The 18,068-nt window shown below is 49.7% G+C and overlaps 2 protein-coding genes across 6 annotated transcripts in view; one reads left to right on the top strand and one right to left on the bottom strand.

Moving 5' to 3' along the window:
- Positions 1-834: 834 nt before the first annotated feature.
- Positions 835-8,936, top strand: MAP6D1 (MAP6 domain containing 1). 2 transcript variants are annotated; one of them, XM_077148764.1, is made up of 3 exons: positions 835-1,283; positions 4,794-4,907; positions 5,328-8,936. In XM_077148764.1, the coding sequence occupies exons 1-3, from the start codon at positions 934-936 to the stop codon at positions 5,572-5,574; spliced, it is 711 nt and encodes a 236-aa protein (XP_077004879.1). In that variant the 5' UTR covers positions 835-933; the 3' UTR covers positions 5,575-8,936. The 2 variants fall into 2 exon arrangements, with proteins under 2 accessions (XP_077004879.1, XP_077004880.1); XM_077148765.1 differs by having other exon boundaries at positions 4,790-4,907; positions 5,328-5,514.
- The window catches only part of YEATS2 (YEATS domain containing 2), a 194,398-nt gene continuing 184,034 nt past the window's right edge, over positions 7,705-18,068 (bottom strand). For 2 of the 4 annotated variants that reach the window (XM_077148749.1, XM_077148750.1), the window contains exons 25-31: positions 17,920-17,993; positions 16,446-16,525; positions 15,490-15,691; positions 14,194-14,420; positions 13,250-13,324; positions 11,892-11,965; positions 7,706-10,512 (exon numbers count right to left, since the gene is read on the bottom strand). In XM_077148749.1, the coding sequence (XP_077004864.1) occupies positions 10,404-10,512; positions 11,892-11,965; positions 13,250-13,324; positions 14,194-14,420; positions 15,490-15,691; positions 16,446-16,525; positions 17,920-17,993 (841 nt within the window). In that variant the 3' untranslated portion in view covers positions 7,706-10,403. Of the gene's footprint in view, positions 10,513-11,891; positions 11,966-13,249; positions 13,325-14,193; positions 14,421-15,489; positions 15,692-16,445; positions 16,526-17,919; positions 17,994-18,068 lie in introns of those variants that run through there. The other 2 variants (XM_077148751.1, XM_077148753.1) reach the window with 2 other exon arrangements.

Consider the following 18,068-nt stretch of genomic DNA (forward strand, 5'->3'; position numbering starts at 1 on the left):
TAAATCTAAAACTTTTGTGGAAATGCTTTAAAATTAGGGGTTTTAGACTTGGGGAAAGGTCAATGAGAGCATTTATTAAACTAATGCCAGTCCTTAATGAAAATCAGGTCGGTGGTGACATCGTTAGACCAGCATCTTGAAGGCAAATCCTGCCGCGCCGCGCCTGGCCCTGGTGGGACAGCAGCCTTCCCACAGCTGGTGGTCGTCGCGCATTGTCACCAGTGGACCTCGGCCTTCCAAAGCCAGGTCCAATTTGTAACATTTCGAAGTAAATTGTTGCATTTAAATATGGATTAAAATTTCTTTTTAATTGAAATTAATACAGTTTGTAAACTATTATAAAATTAAACATTTAATTATTAAAAGTTGGATTAAATTTTGAATTGAATTATGAAATATCCTTCTAGTTGGACTCGGGGCAGTTTCAGCTGGCCCCTGGCGACCTCTCGCTTTTCCCCCATCCCAGCCTCTGCTTCCCCGCAGCTGTGCCCTCCAGCTTCCGGGACCTCCCTCCGAGGCCGGGGGAGTGGGGAGGGGCGCGGGTGGGGACGGGGCACCGGGAGTAGGGGAACGGGGGGAGGGGCCGCGGGGCGTCGGGCGTTGGGGTAGCAGAGTGGAAGCGGGAGGGGGTGGAGCAGGAGGGGCGGGGAGGCGGGGCGCCAGGCCTGGTGGGGCGGGGGAGTGGGAGGGGGCGGGGCGCCGGGCCTTGGGGAGACGGGGGGAGCAGCAGGGTGCGTGCAGGGAATAGGAGGCGGGCCGCCGGGCGTAGGGGCGGGGCGCTGGGCGTGGGGGCGGGTGGGGGCGGTGGGGATCGGGGAGGCGGGGCGCCGGGCAGGTGGGTAGCGGGAGGGGGCTGGGGGGCGCCGGACTAGGGGAAGCGGGAGGGGCTGGGGGCGCGGTACGAGCGCGGGCAGCCCTGGAGCGCGCGGCGGCATGGCGTGGCCTTGCATCAGCCGCCTGTGCTGCCTGGCGCGGCGCTGGAACCAGCTGGACCGCTCGGATGCGGCGCTGCCGCTGACACTGCCCGGCTACTCGGACCTCGAGGACGACGAGCGGGGCCCGGGCGGTGCCGCCTCGCGCAGGAGCCCGGATCCCGCAGTTCCCCGCGCCCCCGTCCGGGACGTGCCGCTCACGCAGTACCAGCGCGACTTCGGGGTATGCGTGGCGCCCTCGGGGCCCAGAGGCGCACCCCAGGGGCGCAGGGATTCCGGTGGCCGCAGAAGCATTTACGTGCTACCCATCGGCGACACGGACGCGGCTGCAGCAGCGACCACCTCTTACAGGTATTGAGACTCGGAAGAAACTGAGGCACTGAGCCGAGAGGGCGGCGGGTGGGGTAAAGGGGGCGCGGCTCTTCCCGAACGACTTGGAGAGCTGCGCGCCACCTGACCTCAGGCCCCCGGTGTTCACCTACACGGATGAGCCTCACTCGGCACCCCTTTCCCTTTAATTTACCCGTAGACCTACCATGGACCGGTGTACACAGGTCAGCACCCTATGTGGGGGCGTTTTGGGGGCTAATCGCTGGGGACCCTAGGGAGTGCCTGAGGACTGTCCACTTGACTTGCCCGGAGGACACGTCTGCGGCGCCCCCGGCCGCTCAGCTGTGCTCCTGGACCATGGAGGGCTTTCTCCTTTCTTTTTGTTATTGCAAAAAGTAACACATTTTCACGGTAGGAAAATTGGAAGTTACAAAACTTACGATAAAGGAAATAAATGTCCCCTTAACCCCACCCTAAACTGGTATTTCTAATCTGCAACATGGGTGAATGCATATCCATTTTCATGTTCCTTACATGGTTACATTCTTACTGGATACACCTTTCTGGATGTCTGTTAATGTTATTAATTGTTCTTCTACAATGGGAATTTTAATAGCTGTGCAGTATTTTATCATATGAATATGCATAGTTTAACTCCTTCCTTATTTAGGGCATTTCTGATGTATTAAAAATACCACTCTTCCTTTGATCCAGCTACTTGACTTCTAACAATTTTAACTACAGCTGTCCCTGAGTGTGGGGTGGAGGTGAAGCGTGTACGTCCCTACAGGGACACAACCTCAGTGTCCCATTGCTGCAGGTGTCTGGCTATAGCAAATCCGTATGTGCTGCTAACAGAGATCTTCAAGAGCCAGGTGCAGAGCAGCAGGCCTATCTGTGTTTTCAAAAGGGATATCAATATATTAATATATACATATGTGCTCAGATAGGCACAGATTACCTCTGAATTGATGTGAGAGAAAATGGTCCCCTCTGGGGAGAGGAAGGCTGGGGGAGGGGAGTTGGATGCCACCCAGAAAAGCCACTGACCTTTCACTCTTTGAAACTCTTGGCTTTTCTCTTTTTTCTTTTCTTAAGAAAAAAGTTCTGTGATGAGCATTCTTGTAACTATTTGTTCATGTCATCATTTCTTTGGAATAAATTCCTACCTGTGGAATTAAACCACCAAAGATATGAACTTTCCCCCAATTTTAGTTTTTTCTAAGAATCAACTGTAGCAAGGCATAATTTCCACACAATAAAGTTCATCCACTTTAAAGTGTATAGATGGTGACTTTTCACCAGCATGCACATCTGGTAGCACCACCACTGTCAAGACTTCTGCCCTTTTAAAGGAACTTGGGGAGGGGGGGGGTGTATGGTGGGTCACCCCAGCTGAGCCAGGACCCAAAATGGAGTCAGGTCTGCACAGCAAGTCCCCAGTGGCCAGACAGTGAGGGCAGCAGCCGCCTTCTGGTGCTTGAGAGGCCACAGGAGTAGGGAGATGAGAACTTCAGCCCAGGGAGGGGATTGCGCTTATATTACAACCATCTGATTGGCAGGGGTGGGGGGGGTTGGGGGGGAAGGGCCTGCTCTGCATGGCAGAAGCCAGGGACTGGTCTCGAGCAGGTGGCAGGTCTGAATGTGCTGCCAAGGCCACACAGTAGCCCCTTGGATGGCCCAGTTATCCCTGCCCCGTGTGCACAGGACCTGAGTGGTGAGTGCACGGTGTGGCAGATCCTGGTGGCAGAGCGGGGAGCAGGACCCAGGGTTGTCTGGCTTCACAGTAAATTTGCACTTCCATAGGCTGTCACCCCTATGATGCTGCTCCTCTTAATCACCTAGGGTTTTCTTAACTGCCCTGCTTTGGGAGGGAAAGCAGGGCCCCCAGAGGCCCCTGGGCATCAGCTCCCACGGAGCAGGTCCTGCCTTTGCAGGCTCCTCCCACAGCCTCTAGGCTGTTCTTCACCCACCTCTGGAAGCTCCTTAGTTGCCCCCCTCCCTCAGTTAAAGGCCACAGGACTCCCACCACGAAGGTTCCCCATAACCTCGTGCACATGGATCAGGAGCCCGTTTCTCAGCAGAGGAAGCAGAAACTCCGGAGATTTAGGGAACTGGGCTGAGCCCCTAGGCCTGCACCCTGCGCAGGCACCCCCACCGGTAATGAGGGATTGCAGGCCTGGTCTGACTGAGGCACACAGTGGCCGCAGTCAGGCTGTGCTGTTAGCAGCTTCTTGGCCTGAGCCCTCAGCCTCTGACCCGCCTTCCTCCTCTCCTGGGCAGTCGTCCTGCGGGCGCTCTCAGCGCTCCTTCCCCACCCCTGCCGCAGTGCTCCAGGGATCACTGTAGCCCACTCTGGCCTCTCCCTCCCTGCTCAGTCAGTTTGGGAACAGAAGGGCAGTGCCTGGGGGCACCTGCTTCCCTAGGAGAAACAGCGCAGCAGATGGTTGGGGCAGCTGGTTTTTAGAATCTCACAGTGTCTGGAGCAAAAATTCTCTGCTAAGGCCAAGGCCCAGCTGGTCTCTTGGCCTGAGTGCTGACCACACACAGACTCAGTGGCTCCCTGCCAGCTGTGCTGCTGCCCAGGAGGAAAAGAGGCCGTTTTGTTGACCTCCGGTTCTGGAGCCCAGCGAGGCAGGTCCAGCCTGTGCCATGGATGGGACAGGGAGAGAGGGCTCCCAGCCCACACGTGGGTCCTGTTGCTGGGTCACTGGACACTTTTCACCTTAGCGAGGAGCTCCTGGGGACACAGAATCCATGCTGCCCTGAGCTCATCCTCCAGCAGAGGAATCAGTAGAACTGAAGTAAACAGGGAGGAGCCTGGCTGTGCCCCCATACTGGACCCAGCACCCCGGGGGGCCCTGGTAGCTCACAGCTGCATGGATGCACCTTCCCGCTGCAGTCATGCAAACACCATCTAGTCTCTTCTGCAGGAGTCAACAGGACAAATTACAGAGAAGTTAAAGTGCATCTGATATTAAAATGACACTAAGCACAGCAGTTTTCCCTTGTCAGTTGTCACTGTGGCTCTTGCAGGGCCTGGGCAGTGCCAGTCCTCGGCAGTGGGCCCCCTGGGTGGAAGTGACCACTGTGATTGGGGGGGAGGTGATGCAGGAGAATCGGGGAGTGGGCCCCGTCGGGTCTCCCAGCCCAGCACCAACCGGGGGCCTGGCTTTGTTGGATAGAAGACCCCGGCGCTGACTAAGCCCCAGACTCCCCGTGCAGCTGGCGTTTCTCACCTGTAACTTCGGCAAAAGGCTCCTGCCTCCCCTTCACTAGGGATTCTGGGTGAAGGACAGGTGGGCGTGAGTGTCCTGGCACAGCACTCAGAGGTGCCGCCTCCCCCAGGGCTGGGTCTGCCCGACAGGGTGTGAAGGCCCTGCGAGGGGGTAAAGGGCACGTGGGGGCAGAGGCAGGTCTCGGCAGGGCGGGGCTGGGATGGTCCAAGCATGGGGCCCACGGTGGGGGGGCCCCTGCGGCGGAGGAGACACTGACGGTGTGTGAGATCGAGGCTGTGTTCTTGTCAGACAGGAGTTCCAGGCCTGGGCCGGAGCGAAGCCTTCGAGGTCCACCAAGGCAAGACCAGTCACTGTTGTCACGACCCACAGCTCCGGACGGAACAGCAGCCCTGAGGCCGGCTTCCAGGTGAGCCTGAGGCCACGTGACAGGGCCTAGGACCGCAGACACCTGCTGTCCCCATCAGGGACCAGGGGTCAGACTGATGGAGCGAGGTGGCCTAAGGGCCAGAACAGCAGTGTCTGCAAGGTCCTCTCACTTCTTGGTGCGTATGCGGCGGAGCCAAACACTGCCCAACTTCTCTGTCCACCCTGACACCTGAGCATGGGTGAGAGGCGCGGGCATGCCCAGCTTCTCCATCTACCGTGAGATGTCAGGGAGCTGTGTGGACAGGCCCGTGCTGCCGTTAGCCCCTCTGCGGTGGCCTCCACGGGTGCTTTCACACTGACCCTTCAGATTAGTAGTCTCAACTCTCAGGACAGAGGGAAGTGCAGGAGGGAAAGTGGATGAAAAGACCTGCTGATAAGTGACTCACATTCCACTTTTCAGGTCCCAGAGGCAAGAAGGAAGTTCACAGCCAACCCCTCGGCCATCTTTCAGGCTTCAGCGCCTCGGGTTCTCGACATGTGATGGCTGGGCCTCGACTGTGGAGAGGAGCGCCCAGGGGCCTGGGGTGGTTCCCCAGCTCTGTCCTCGTGCATGCTCGCTGTGGGGGGCTGCGGGGCCTGACGGAGCAGATGGGGCACAGGCAGGACAGGACCAGCTCAGCTCTGGGCCTTATCACCATTTTCCTTGAGAATTTTGTGGGTGGCTTCAGATCATTTTTCAAGAGTTCCTTTTCGCTACCCTTCAGTTCTTTAATCTGAAGACCATGATGCCAGCCTCACAGCACCTAAGGATCAACTCATAACAGAATCAGTCTAGGGGCTGAGGCCTGTGGACATACCAGGTCCTCGAAGAACCCATGGTGGGCCCCTTTAGTTGTTTTCTCAGGATGCACGATGCTTATTAATTTCATAGCCTCTGGTAATCCGATGTGAACCTTGGATATTTTTATAAGTGGCTCCACTTCTTCAAGCTGTAGAAGAATCTTGGGGCATCACCCTCGTGTGAGTCACGGTGATGCCGAGTAACCAGGAAGAAGTGGAAGAAACAGAAATGTCAGTTGCAGAGCTTCCATGTCAAAGACCTGATTTCTTTGTGGCCAGGATGATTCTTGTTTTAACAGAGCATTTCTTGTGAGCGCCCAAAGCACTGGCTGACTGGGTGAACGGCATTTACTTGGTGGGACCTCTCTCGTTTCAGCTCCATGCTTCATCCCTGCCTCGTCTCCTCCTACTGTATCAGTGACTATCGGGGGCTATGAGACACACTGGCCAAGGACTGATGTCCTTTCCTTTGGGGGGGGGCATTCGCCTCGGTCCCTAAACCAACCCTGGTGGCCTCACCGCCACGCTGCCTCAGTGACAATGGGAGCTCGTGCCCTCCCAAGCTCGGCCGGGGACTCTGCTCTCTGGAAGCCATCTCTGTGCAGCAGCACTGCAGGCACCGGAAGGGGCTTTGTCTCTTCTAAGAGAATATGCACATGCTCAGTCAGGGCATATTCTGATAAGGATCGTTTCCCCCCTGCCCTGGCCCACACATGGGCTCTAGTTCGATGAAGTGTTGGGGTTCAGCCTGCCGACCCCCGTGGCATGGAGGTGGGGCCCACAGTTCCTGCTCAGGCTGCAAAGGAAACATCACCCCAAGGTGCCCTCTGTGGCAGGCACAGTCCGTCCCTTCATTCTAGCACAGGAGATGCTCTAATAAGAGAATCATTTTAAAGAAAAAAACAAAACCATATGTGTGTGCAATGGTTCTGTTACTTCAGATTTTGTTGCTTTACCTGCTAAGCATTCTGGGAAATGAATAGATTAACTGTACAATCCCCGATTTTACTAAAATGCAAAAATGTACACTTTTCAATTTGTTTAATGTCTTTAAATTAATTATAAACATCACCACCATCTCATACTCCTTCACCAAGTCTCTTGGTAATAAGGACCTCCGTGTACTGTGGCATCCCAGCTGCTGAATCTGGAGGCGCGCTGGGCTGCTGAGCCCCGACCCCATCCTCCCCTGTCACATTTGCCCCTCTCCCCCATCCAGGAGCCTTCAGCAAAAGGACACAGCTTTTGAAGCTGGTCTTGGGCTCAAATCCTGGCTTCTCCACTCACTAGCCATGAGCTAGTGAAAACAATTTGAAGGCTCACTAGGGGCATGCGTGTCTGCACAGGCCTGGCACCGTGCCGAGCTTCCGTTCCTGCCCGAGCATCCCCTCCCCGAGAACGCCTTCTAGTCCCATCTGCAGTTCTGCTCCATCTGCTGCTCCTCACACTCTGTGACGTGTTCTGGCTGTGCCCATGAGCCCTTACCAGTAACCCTGCACAGCCCTAGCCAGCTCCTCTGCCTTTCCCCAGCACCTGGCTGCAAAGTCCTTCCACTCCTTTGCCTTACGGGACTAATCACCCTAACACCCTGCCCCTTCCTAGGAGCGCTGGCCAAGTGGTGAGAAAAACCACTCCAAAGACAGGCCTGACTCGGGAAAGCACACAAGCCCACATACGTTTGTGCAATGTACCAACACAGGCAGCTTTCCACAAACACCAGAACCTGGTAACCTTCCTTAGTAGGCTTTGTTAGTTCTTAGGAGATCAGGGCTCTCAAGAAGAAACTCCCTCCCATGCTCTCTAGATTTTAGTGAAGCATCAAGCTCCTGGAGGGGCCTTAGGAAGCAACTCGAGTCTCACCATGTGGCCGTAACCCACATGTATCTTATATATAAATGTACAAAGAAGGAAATACAGCAAAATACCTCTCAGGGTTTTTTTTTTTTTTTTTACACTTTCCTATACTTGCTTTAGTTTATATACAGTAAGCATTTTTGTATTAATTCTATAAAGAAGAGCAGTTTTAAAAACGAAAGCAGTTCAACCTGTTCAGAAAAAGCGTGAAGAAATGCTCCGTGTCAGCCATCCCGTAGCCCAGGCTGCCTGGGGGGTGCACGGTGCAGGCCAGCACGGAACACCCAGGCCCTTCTCACAAGGCCACTCACCCTCGTCCACAGCCTGTCTCCGCGGTGCACAATTCCAGGCCTGCTGGACGGTGTCCCTGCAGCACAGCCCAGTGGCCGGAGGGACCCAAGTCTCTTGGCTAGGTCAGGAGGAGGCCCCAGTGCCATCCACATGGTGCCTTCTGGCAGGGCCGTGAAGTCCACCCAGACACTGCCTGCTCCACCGGCTTCTCACTACCTGCTGGGAGGCTCCTGTGAAGATCCAGGAAGGTGAGGGTGGGACGCTCCCAGCCCCACGCCTGAACTGCCCAGCTTTCTGCATTCCAGCCAAGGGAAGTCAATTTCCAAGAAAAAACACTTGGGGCTGTTGAGAGTGCCTACCTGCAGAAATGCCTGCTTTCAAAGAATCAAAACCTCTCAAAGCCTTTAGTCCTTATTAAAGGTTAATGTGAAAAGTGGCTGAAATGTTTCTGCCCTCATGATACACGATGGCCACAGCATGAGGACCCCAGAGAATCTTTCAGACCTGAGCAGAGATCAACAGGATCTGGGCAGATAAACCTGTATGTTTCTTGTTTGACAACAGGAACTGTTTCCTTTTTGCTTTGGCTTGAGCTCAATCATGCAGTTTTCCTTAGCCCCAAACTGTCAGAAATAATTATGTCCAGGTCAACATTATTTGGTAACCAATCTTTTATCTTGCATGGTTGCAACTTTTTTGAAAGTAAGTAGAGGAACTGATATAAATACAAATATACAAATACCTATACCTTCTCTCCATCCCAACATCTTCTGATCTACCTTACCTAAATATGGTGCTTCAAACTCAGAAAAAGCCATCACAAATACTAAAAGATTTATTGCAGACATTCTTGTCACACAATTGTTACACGTTATGATACAAATACATTTATCTGAAATGTTACCTTACAAGGAGACTATTAAATCCTTTAATATTTCTTTTGCAAAAAAGATAATTTCTTTAGACATTCACACCTGTAATAAATGCATCTGTTCTCATTTGGTTCAAACTCCCCATCCTGTCACTCTCAGTCACAGTTCACCTGCTGAATGCGCCTAACCACATGCCTATTAATTTTGCTTGGAGTGGTTGGTACAGAAATATTTGAGCCTTGACATACTAAGCTATTTTATTATTAGGCCAAGGCATGCCTTATAGCCTACCAAACAGATTCTTCTGCAATTACAATCCTCAGATGCTGAATCAAAAAGTCAAGATACCTTATCCAGTCATCTGCCTGCCTTATTTTCCTGACTCAGACATCTGTGGAAATCATGAAAACCTGAATTATGTTGCTTGCACAAGTTTCTTTGACTCCAACTCACAGGCTTCAAATTTTCTTTTGGGTATAGTGAGAGCAGATCCCTAACTGAGGACAAACTCGTTTCTTTTGTCTTCCACAGACCACACTGGGGAGGGAACGGAGCACCTTCAGTAGACCCACAGATCGTGCAGTGGCACTGCCACACCCCCTGCACCCACTGCTCCCTCCCCAAGAAGGCCTGCTGATGGACACAGTCTATCCTTGCTACTTCTGAGCACTGAAATCCCTGTTGCTGGGCTTGAGCAGCTACTTATGCACCTTTAAGGCACTCACAGGTGTTTCTTTCAAAGAATTTTCTTCTTGGGATAAACTCCAATGACAGAGAAGAACAGGGTTCAACTACCCTGACAGGACAAACAACCTGAGCAGAGCCTGCTAAGGCTACCTGTGCCAGTGGCTACCCAGTGTGGACTGGGCAGCAGTGGGTCCTACTGATCACGTGAATGGTGTGGCAATGGTCCTCTGCCCCACACACCCAGACTCAGAGCTGAGTGAGTGATTCTGTCAGGTGCCTGGGATCTGTGGGTGCTGACTCAGGCAGGGATCTGTTTACCCCTGACGGCTCTGAGTTTGTGCTCCAACACAAAAGAAGTCTGGTCACTTTGCAGCTACTCAGCCTTGGTGGTTTTCGGCCTGACACGCCCTCGTCCTGTGGCCAAGTGCAGGTCCACCCCACCAAGGCCAGGCCGGCACTTGTGCACCTGCAGAGAGCTCAGACCAACCCTCCTTCACACGTCACCCAGGGGAAGCAGTGGGGCTGCCCGAGACTCTCTCACGCCTGCCAGACTCATCCCCACTCACAGTGTGTGACCCAAGGTTCCCCCAAGGACACCCATGGCCTAGCCAAGCTCCTGTGAGTTCCTCCTGGAGCTTTAAGGACAGTAAACAGATGCAGACTGACAGGGCATGCACCCACTCACAGCTTCACACTGGAATCCATCTTGAAGGGCTTCACCTGGGGCTGCAGTCAACGCTGCAGTCGGCGGTGGCAGTGGCCCAGCAGCCATGGTGTCCGGAGCGCACGGAAGCTGCCACACCCCAAGCAGGAGTGCCGTGACATCCTTGCAGCGTGGTGTCCCGAGTGCCCAGAAGCGGCTGCATCCCAAGCAGGAGCACCATCCTGTCCTTGCAGCCGTGGTGTCCCAAGCACACTGGAGTGCGGTCCCGTCTGCATGCACTGGAGCCAGCCGGCTTTGAGCCCTGCACCCGGTGCCATCCTCATGCCGCTCACTGGCCCTCACTTAGGGTCCCCATGTGCTTGTTTGTGAGGAAGTCCAGAAAAGGAATATTGCAAATGGCCTGGTGAATATTACTCACTGTAATTTCTTTGGGAATCCTGGTCCAAAAAAAAACAAAGAATGCTGTCACAGTAATTCTCTCTAGTATATAACAAGTTAATGAATTAATTTACCAAAGGAGCCTCCTGTGCACGGGCCCTAAGGGAAAGGACAGCAGTCAACGACAGGGCATGGGGGGAGGATTTGAGTAGGTGGGCGCTGCTCTTTTTTTCCCATTATTTCTTCCAACTTTGGTGCAGAGCTGGCTGACCCTCAGTCACCCCCAGTTCTACTGAGGGCTCAGACTGGATGTCCCGGTCACAGGCATGAGAATGAATTCAAGAAGTTGGCCGAATGATTTTAGAAAAAAAAACCCTTAAGGACTGAGACAAGAGAAAGGAAGCAGTGGACGTGCCACAGAAATCCATCTGTACTCAGTGTCAGCGGACTGAGCGGTGAGCAGCACCACCACAGCACCCTGAGACCTGGGGCCATGCCAAGGCTGGTGTGGCTGTAAACGTTCTCCCTGAAAGATGGGTGTCACTCTAGGTCTCCGAGAGTCAGGGCCTGGGGGTGCGCAGGGACCAGCGGGCAGCCATCCAGCACACCCCTGGATTGCAAGCAGGACAACAAATATCATGACTGAAACTCTATTTTATCCCCCTTCTTCTTTCTTAAAGGCCTCGATACCCTGCCCAGCATATTCTAGTACTGTGACATCTGACGTAGCACTGCTCTTTTTAGGCCTGTGTCCTCAGGCAGTTTGTTACAATTGTGTACATTTATGACAGGGCTTAGCAGAACAGGGTAAAATAATATTTGTTTCCTCTGAAAGGAATGTCAGATGTGTACAAAAGGCCAGCCGGTCACTCTTTCGGGGCTAACAACAGAGCAGGACTCAGTGTCTCAATCGATCAAAAAAAGAGCGGCGGGAAGCCTATGGCACCAGAGCCAGTGAGACATGAATTTGCATGCATGTAGGTTCTATCATGTATCTGCTGGGAAAGTGAGCTAGAATTACCTTTCAAAGCTCAGTTTACTCATTTTTAAAAAGGGAACAGTAATTTTGCAATGAAAAATAAATTAAGTAATGTAAGTAATACCTGGCCCCAACACTGAACACATAATGACCATGTTATTAGCTTTAATTGCAAAGAGCTGGTATTTGTTCAACCCCGTAACCTAACAGAGTTCTGGGGGTCTATGCAGCAGTGACTAGGAAGGTACAGATCTCCAGGCAAAGCTGGGATTTTACGACGAAGGGATTTCTCTCAAAATGACTGAGCAGATGCTTGAGTCTGTCTGACTCTGAGTATGTCCCAACCAATGTCATTCCTTCTCTTACTGGATTGATTTAAGTATAAAATATATTGGAGGGCAGCTGAACTGTTGACAAATACCTGTAAAATTCACACTACCCACAAAGAGATCACAGTACCTGTTGTGAGATGCTGTCTGGTAGCCAACTGCCAAAGCCTGTCTCAGGATATCACTCACCAGCTGCTCCGTAGCCTGTAACAGAACGAGTGAGTCTCAAACAGTCTCCCACATGCTAGCAGAAGGTATGCATCTTACCCCATCCCTCACACTAAACATCTGAGAATGCATCGAGGGGTCAAACAGTTCTTAAGGAATAGGTAAAAGTCTGAATAACACACTACAAATGATATATGGAGGCCATGATTCTGAGAAATTATGAGTCAGGACAATTTTCATTAATCAGACATTGTTTATAGGGAAAACAAAGATGAGGACTGCTACTGAGGTATCCTTATAACTGAGGGGTATCCACCAGAAAAGAATCCCTATACTAGGATCAGGCTGGGTAAAAGTAGTGTGGTTTTATTATTTCCTTGCCCAGTGTGTTGGTTTGAAATGATGTATATATGCTAGAAAAGCCATGTTTTAATCCTAATCCCATTTTGTAAAGGCAGCTGTTTCTTCTAATCCCTATTCAGTATTCTATGTTTGAAACTGTAATCAGATCATCTTCCTGGAGACGTGATTTAATCAAGAGTGGTTGTTAAACTGGATTAGGTAGAGGCATGTCTCCACCCATTTGGGTGGGTCTTGATTAGTTTCTGAAGTCCTATAAAAGGGGAAACATTTTGGAGAATGAGAGATTCAGAGAGAGCAGAGAAGAATGACATAGCGATGAGAAGCAGAGAGCCCACTAGACAGCGACCTTTGGAGATGAAGAAGGAAAATGCCTCCTGGGGAGTTTCATGAAGCAGGAGGCCAGGAGAGAAAGCCAGCAGATGATGCCTTGCTCGCCACGTGCCCTTCCAGCCAAGAGAGAAACTGTGACTGCATTTGCGACGTGCCTTCTCATTTGAGAGAGAAACCCTGAACTTCATCAGCCTTCTTGAACCAAGATATCTCTTCCTGGATGTCTTTGATTGGACATTTTTATAGACTTGTTGTAATTGGGACATTTTCTCAGCCTTAGAACTATAAACTAGCAACATATTAAATTCCCCTTTTTAAAAGCCATTCCATTTCTGGTACATTGCATTCCAGCAGCTAGCAAATTAGAACACCGAGGGACAGGACACTTCTGGCTGTTTCTCTGCTGTGGTATGACATATAGAGAAAACTCAACATTTTGCCTTTGCCGCCTCCTTAAAGCAATGAGAGCATCGACCCTAACCCCCAGAATACTTTTTTAAAAGCCATCTAAATAGCACTAAATAAAGTTATCTTTGTCAGGACATTCGCAGAAAAGCTCAGATGAAACCGGATTTACGTGGAAAGAGCCTGGATCCAGACTGGACACAGGCCCCAGCAGACACGCACCTTTAACATCATGTCCTCTATCACCGATGCACACACGTTCCCGTGGAGGGTCACGGGCTGCAGGGTGATCCCAATCTGGAAAGGAAGAAGGAGGCCATCTGTTCCTGTTTCTATACCTTAAAAAGCCTCTGCAGACAAGTACATACTGCTGATACCAGAGACCCCCGAGTGGAGAAGGCCCAACAAACACACTGGATGAAACTCACGGGAAGTAACACAGAATACAACAACTGGAAGAACAGGTTATTCTTCCATGTTTCTGATTGCTGAAAATTCTATTATAATCCTGTTTCTAGCCCCAAACCTTGTTCACAGAACATGATCAGGGTTTGCCATGAATTCTGGGATGGATCAATACTTGGAAGGCCTGCATTCAGCCTCTAAGGTGCTATTTGCAAAATCTAAGTTAATAGATGCTTGGAAATTGTGTCTTGCCCCATTTTTCATTTCCTCCTGTTAAGTAAAAACAAACACTGTCTTTCACTTTGGGTCCCGAGCATCTGTGAAGTTTCATCAGAAGTAATTCTCTCCTGTATATACAGCGGTATGTGCCACCCTATGCCATACCCAGGACACTGGGAACTGAAAATATGTCAGGAAAAGATTTCCCTCAAAAGATAGGTTGGAAATAGCATGATATGCCTCCAGAGGGAAAGATGTTTCCCCTGAGGCAGGTGAGAAGAAAGTGAAAAGCTCTCTTTACCTAGCTGCCTCTGCTCCAATTTCATGCTCAATAAGCCACACGTCCACGTGGATAAATTTTCTGGGGCAACAGCTCTGATATTTTTTAAGATGGGTACCTGGAGAGCATACCCATTTACCTACCAGGCCTTCACAAATTATACATTTACTTCATCAGGGAAATCTGGGTCCGAGTTTCTAAGGTTGTCTCTGAGTATCTCACACCTGGTTTGTGACCTGACATCACTATCCACAGCTCTTACCTTCTGTGTGACATCCCCAATGAATTCAGACCCTGGGGTTGCTGGCAGGTAGAATTTCATCTCTTCTTGTTTCTCTTCTTGTTCTTTTTTGATGTTTGTCTTCAAAGGCTCTGAAAGGTTGAGGATATCCACCTCCTCCTCGTTCTCAGGTTCTCTTTTCTGAAACTGCTGCAGGTCCTCCAACTTCCGGCAGAGGCTGTCAGCACAGGAGAAGGACGACGGGTACTCTAAGTGACAGAGAACCAGTCTTAGACTGCTGTGGTGGCCAAAGGACGTTCACTCTCCACAAGACCAACAGTTTGAGACCAGAGAAGAAGAGGGTTAAGTATTCCGGGAGCTAATCTCTCAGTTCTAAAATTCTATGAATCTATAACTATGAGAACCAGGTAATTCATGAGATAGAAAAGCAGAGACAGGCATCTTGCTTTAAGATATATGTGATGTAACTGCAATTTAAGAAAAAAAACAGTACACTGTTCTACAGGAGATTGGAGAAAGCACAGCTCATCCCCTGTGAACCCTCAGGAAAGTAAAAGTGGGACTTACGCTGAGTCTTGAAGGACCCCAGCTCTGTGCTTCAGGTTCTCTCAGACAGACAGGGAGGTGCAACTTCTGCTCTCTCAGACATGGGGATGAGGGGAGAAAACTGCCCTTCTTATTCTTCAAGGTGAAATTCCCCAAATACCTTCTATTGAGGCCACCCCCCACCCCCTACCATAGTGTTGCTGTCCTCTCTACAATGACACACAGTTCCTTCGACCTACAACATTATTCCTACTTTCCTTCTCTGCTCCCAACTCCAGGTGGCACGTTTACTAGCTGGGTGCTGGAGATGAGATCACAGGTACACCCAGTCTCCGTATTTAAGGACAGGACTGCCAACTGGCTGTAGGAAATTTATGAGGTGGCAGAGAAAGAAGTTGCTTCTCTCTGAAGGGAAGGACACAGATTAAGAAAGTCTTCAAAGAAGACTTCAAAGGGTGCCAAGGAGGGGACTCCTGGATGAGCAGATGCATGCTCATGGGATGGCACGGGCTCCCAGAGCACAAAACAAGCAAGGCTTCAGATGCTGGGGAACAAACAGTTCTGTGGGCACCGTACAGACCAGGGGGAGGGGCAGGAGTGCACGGCAAGAGATGAGCAAGGGGTCTCATCTCCCATGGCAACTCTCCCAAGTCCTCAAAGCGAGAAAGGAGCACTGAAAATCGGTGGGTGGAGGTGGTCCGAAAGCTGGTGCTGAAGCGATGAGGACATTCACCGGGAAAAGCCTCTCAGGTCGTCTCCCCGAAGGCCTACCTGGCTCACTGTCGATCTGCGTGAGCACGTCCTCCATGGAGTCTCTGTCGCCCCTCATGCTCTCGGGATCGGGCGGGGTGTAGCCGTGGCTGCGGCACCAGCGGGCAATGTGCTTGGTTTTAAGGGGAGTCAGGTGGTGGAATCGCGAATTCTTCTCCAGTGTTTCTTGTAGGACTTTTCGCATTGTCATTGCTCTTTGCCACTTAGGAAACAATTTTTGAACCATAATTAGTAGCATTTTGAAACCAATCACCTGATTGTAAATAACCGTGCTCACTTTTTATGATTTTTTTTTTTCCTAAAGAAAACAACATGATTGTGTTACTCCCCAGTTAAAAAGAAGCAGCAATACAGGGCGGGCCACGGTGACTCAGCAGGCAGAGTTCTCGCCTGCCATGCCAGAGACCTGGGTTCGATTCCCGGTGCCTGCCCATGCAAAAAAAAAAAAGCAGTACAACTTTGATTGGCTCCCTAATGCTTACAAAATAAAACCCACTCCTAGATTTGGTGTATAAGGCTTTTCACCAGGTCACCCCTCTCCTGCCCCAGCGCTCCCCACAGCTGCCACACTGGTTCTCACCGCTCCTTAAATAGCCTCTACACATGTCATACTATTTTCTCTTCTTACAACCTCACTGCAAGCACACTGTAAGCACTTACCAAATACATGTATTTTAATGTTTTGAAATCCATATATTTTTTCAAAAATGTGTGTAATATTTCTACTAACAAAGGAAAAGTGGCCTTTCAAAGGCTAGCTATAGTTCTTTGAAGAATGAGAGTTTTTAACTGAGGAAAAAATTCTATCAAATATTTTAGCAAAATAAGCTGCAAATATTATTGTTCCATATGACAAGGTTTACAGAGGCAGCCAGAATGCACAAATGTTCCCGCTCTTTTCTCCCCACAGGCTCTCAGAAGCAGCCTGCATATCAAATCAACATACACAGGGTTACCTCAGCGGCTCTCCTTTTTCCAATGTTCCAGCCATAATACTGCTCTACAGACTTTGCAGAAAAACAGCTGGCATCTTCACCTAGAATGCACATATCCAGCAAATTCTCAATAAAGTTATGATTCAAACCAAATCTTATTTGCTGGAGGTCTATTCAATAGCTTCTTCAGATCTCTTTGTTGGATGTATATTCCTTACAGAGCAGGTTAGATGCAGAATAACCCAGAAGACTTTTCCTTAAAAGAGGAGGCATCACATCCACGTGGACCCAAATGGCCACCCCACTTTCTACTAGAGAAAAGGCCCTCAATGCATAAAAGTATTAAAATAAATGGAAATGGTTCAACACTGGAGGCCAGGAGACCCGAGACGGCCCAGCTGGCCTGTCCTGGCTGTTAGGTTACCTCGCCGAGTGCCTTGGCCAGACCACAGCACTTCTAGGGTTTTAGTTTTATCATCTGTAAAATGAGAACAGCAGGAAAGATGTTTTCTGAAGCCCCTTCCTGCTCTAATATTCTGTATTTGTATCTAAAGTGAAGAAAAAAAATTTTTGTATTTTCAATCTTAAGTCTGCTGAGCTGGGGAAATGTCACTAAAAGCTTACTTTGAATTAATTTCTTTAAAATAATCCCAAACTTTGAGGAAAAGAGATTTTTTTTTTTTTGCTATTAAAGTTGGAAAGAATAAGCAGGGGTCCTATCATTCTAGCAGCCCCATGACTATAAGTGGTCTAACAACCTGCTTTATCCCTCCCTCTAAAGGTCCACGGTGCTCTTGACATATGTGTCTGTCTCCACAGCGGATCTGCTCCCACAGTAAGAGCCGCCCACTCTTGAAGCAAATGGTTCAATATTGCTAGCAATGGGCAGTGACACAGCAGACATCACTCTGAGGCTCTTGAAAACCATCTTTATACAAAGTGAGTGACAGGGAGTGTCAGAGAAAGATTAGCAGGCTTTGGAGTCAATCAGAATTGAGTTTGTATCCTACCTCACCAGCATAACTATGTGATCTTGAGTATGTTACTTAATCTTTTTTATCCTTAATGTTTCTCATCTGCAAAATTGGAGATCTCAACTATCTCATGGGGAGGATGTGATAAAAAAAAATAGTAAATGTGCCTGCACAGGCTGTGGCATATTGTAGGCAAATGCTAATTTCTTTTATCACTAATAAACATTAAAATTAATGCAGAGTTTTAATCCCAAACACTACAGAGGTATGATTTATATGTAAAAATAAAATGTAAAAAAATTTCTTCTGTAGATCAAACCCACTGAAAACAATGAAAGGCTTATTGGTTGACCGAGACCCAGTGAACTTTAAAAACTCCTGCAGCAAATGAGTTAAAATCTCATAAGGTAATAACTTCCACAATTTTACGTATTTATAATACCAAGTGATTCAGATGAACCAATATCACAACTGGTTCACAAGTTAAAAAAAAATCCATATAGTCAGTCTAATTGTCTTACTTTTTGTAGTGATTAATGGGATCTTCTTTACTACCGCTGTTAAGAGTTGCTGGATAGTCTCTAAATGGTCTATCCTAAGAAAGATAAAAGAAAAGTAAAGCAATAAATCAGATACACTAGAAGCTTCCATCTCCTGCTCCCACCATATT

This window comes from Tamandua tetradactyla, chromosome 2 (assembly GCF_023851605.1).
Source record: "Tamandua tetradactyla isolate mTamTet1 chromosome 2, mTamTet1.pri, whole genome shotgun sequence".
Lineage (NCBI taxonomy): Eukaryota > Metazoa > Chordata > Mammalia > Pilosa > Myrmecophagidae > Tamandua > Tamandua tetradactyla.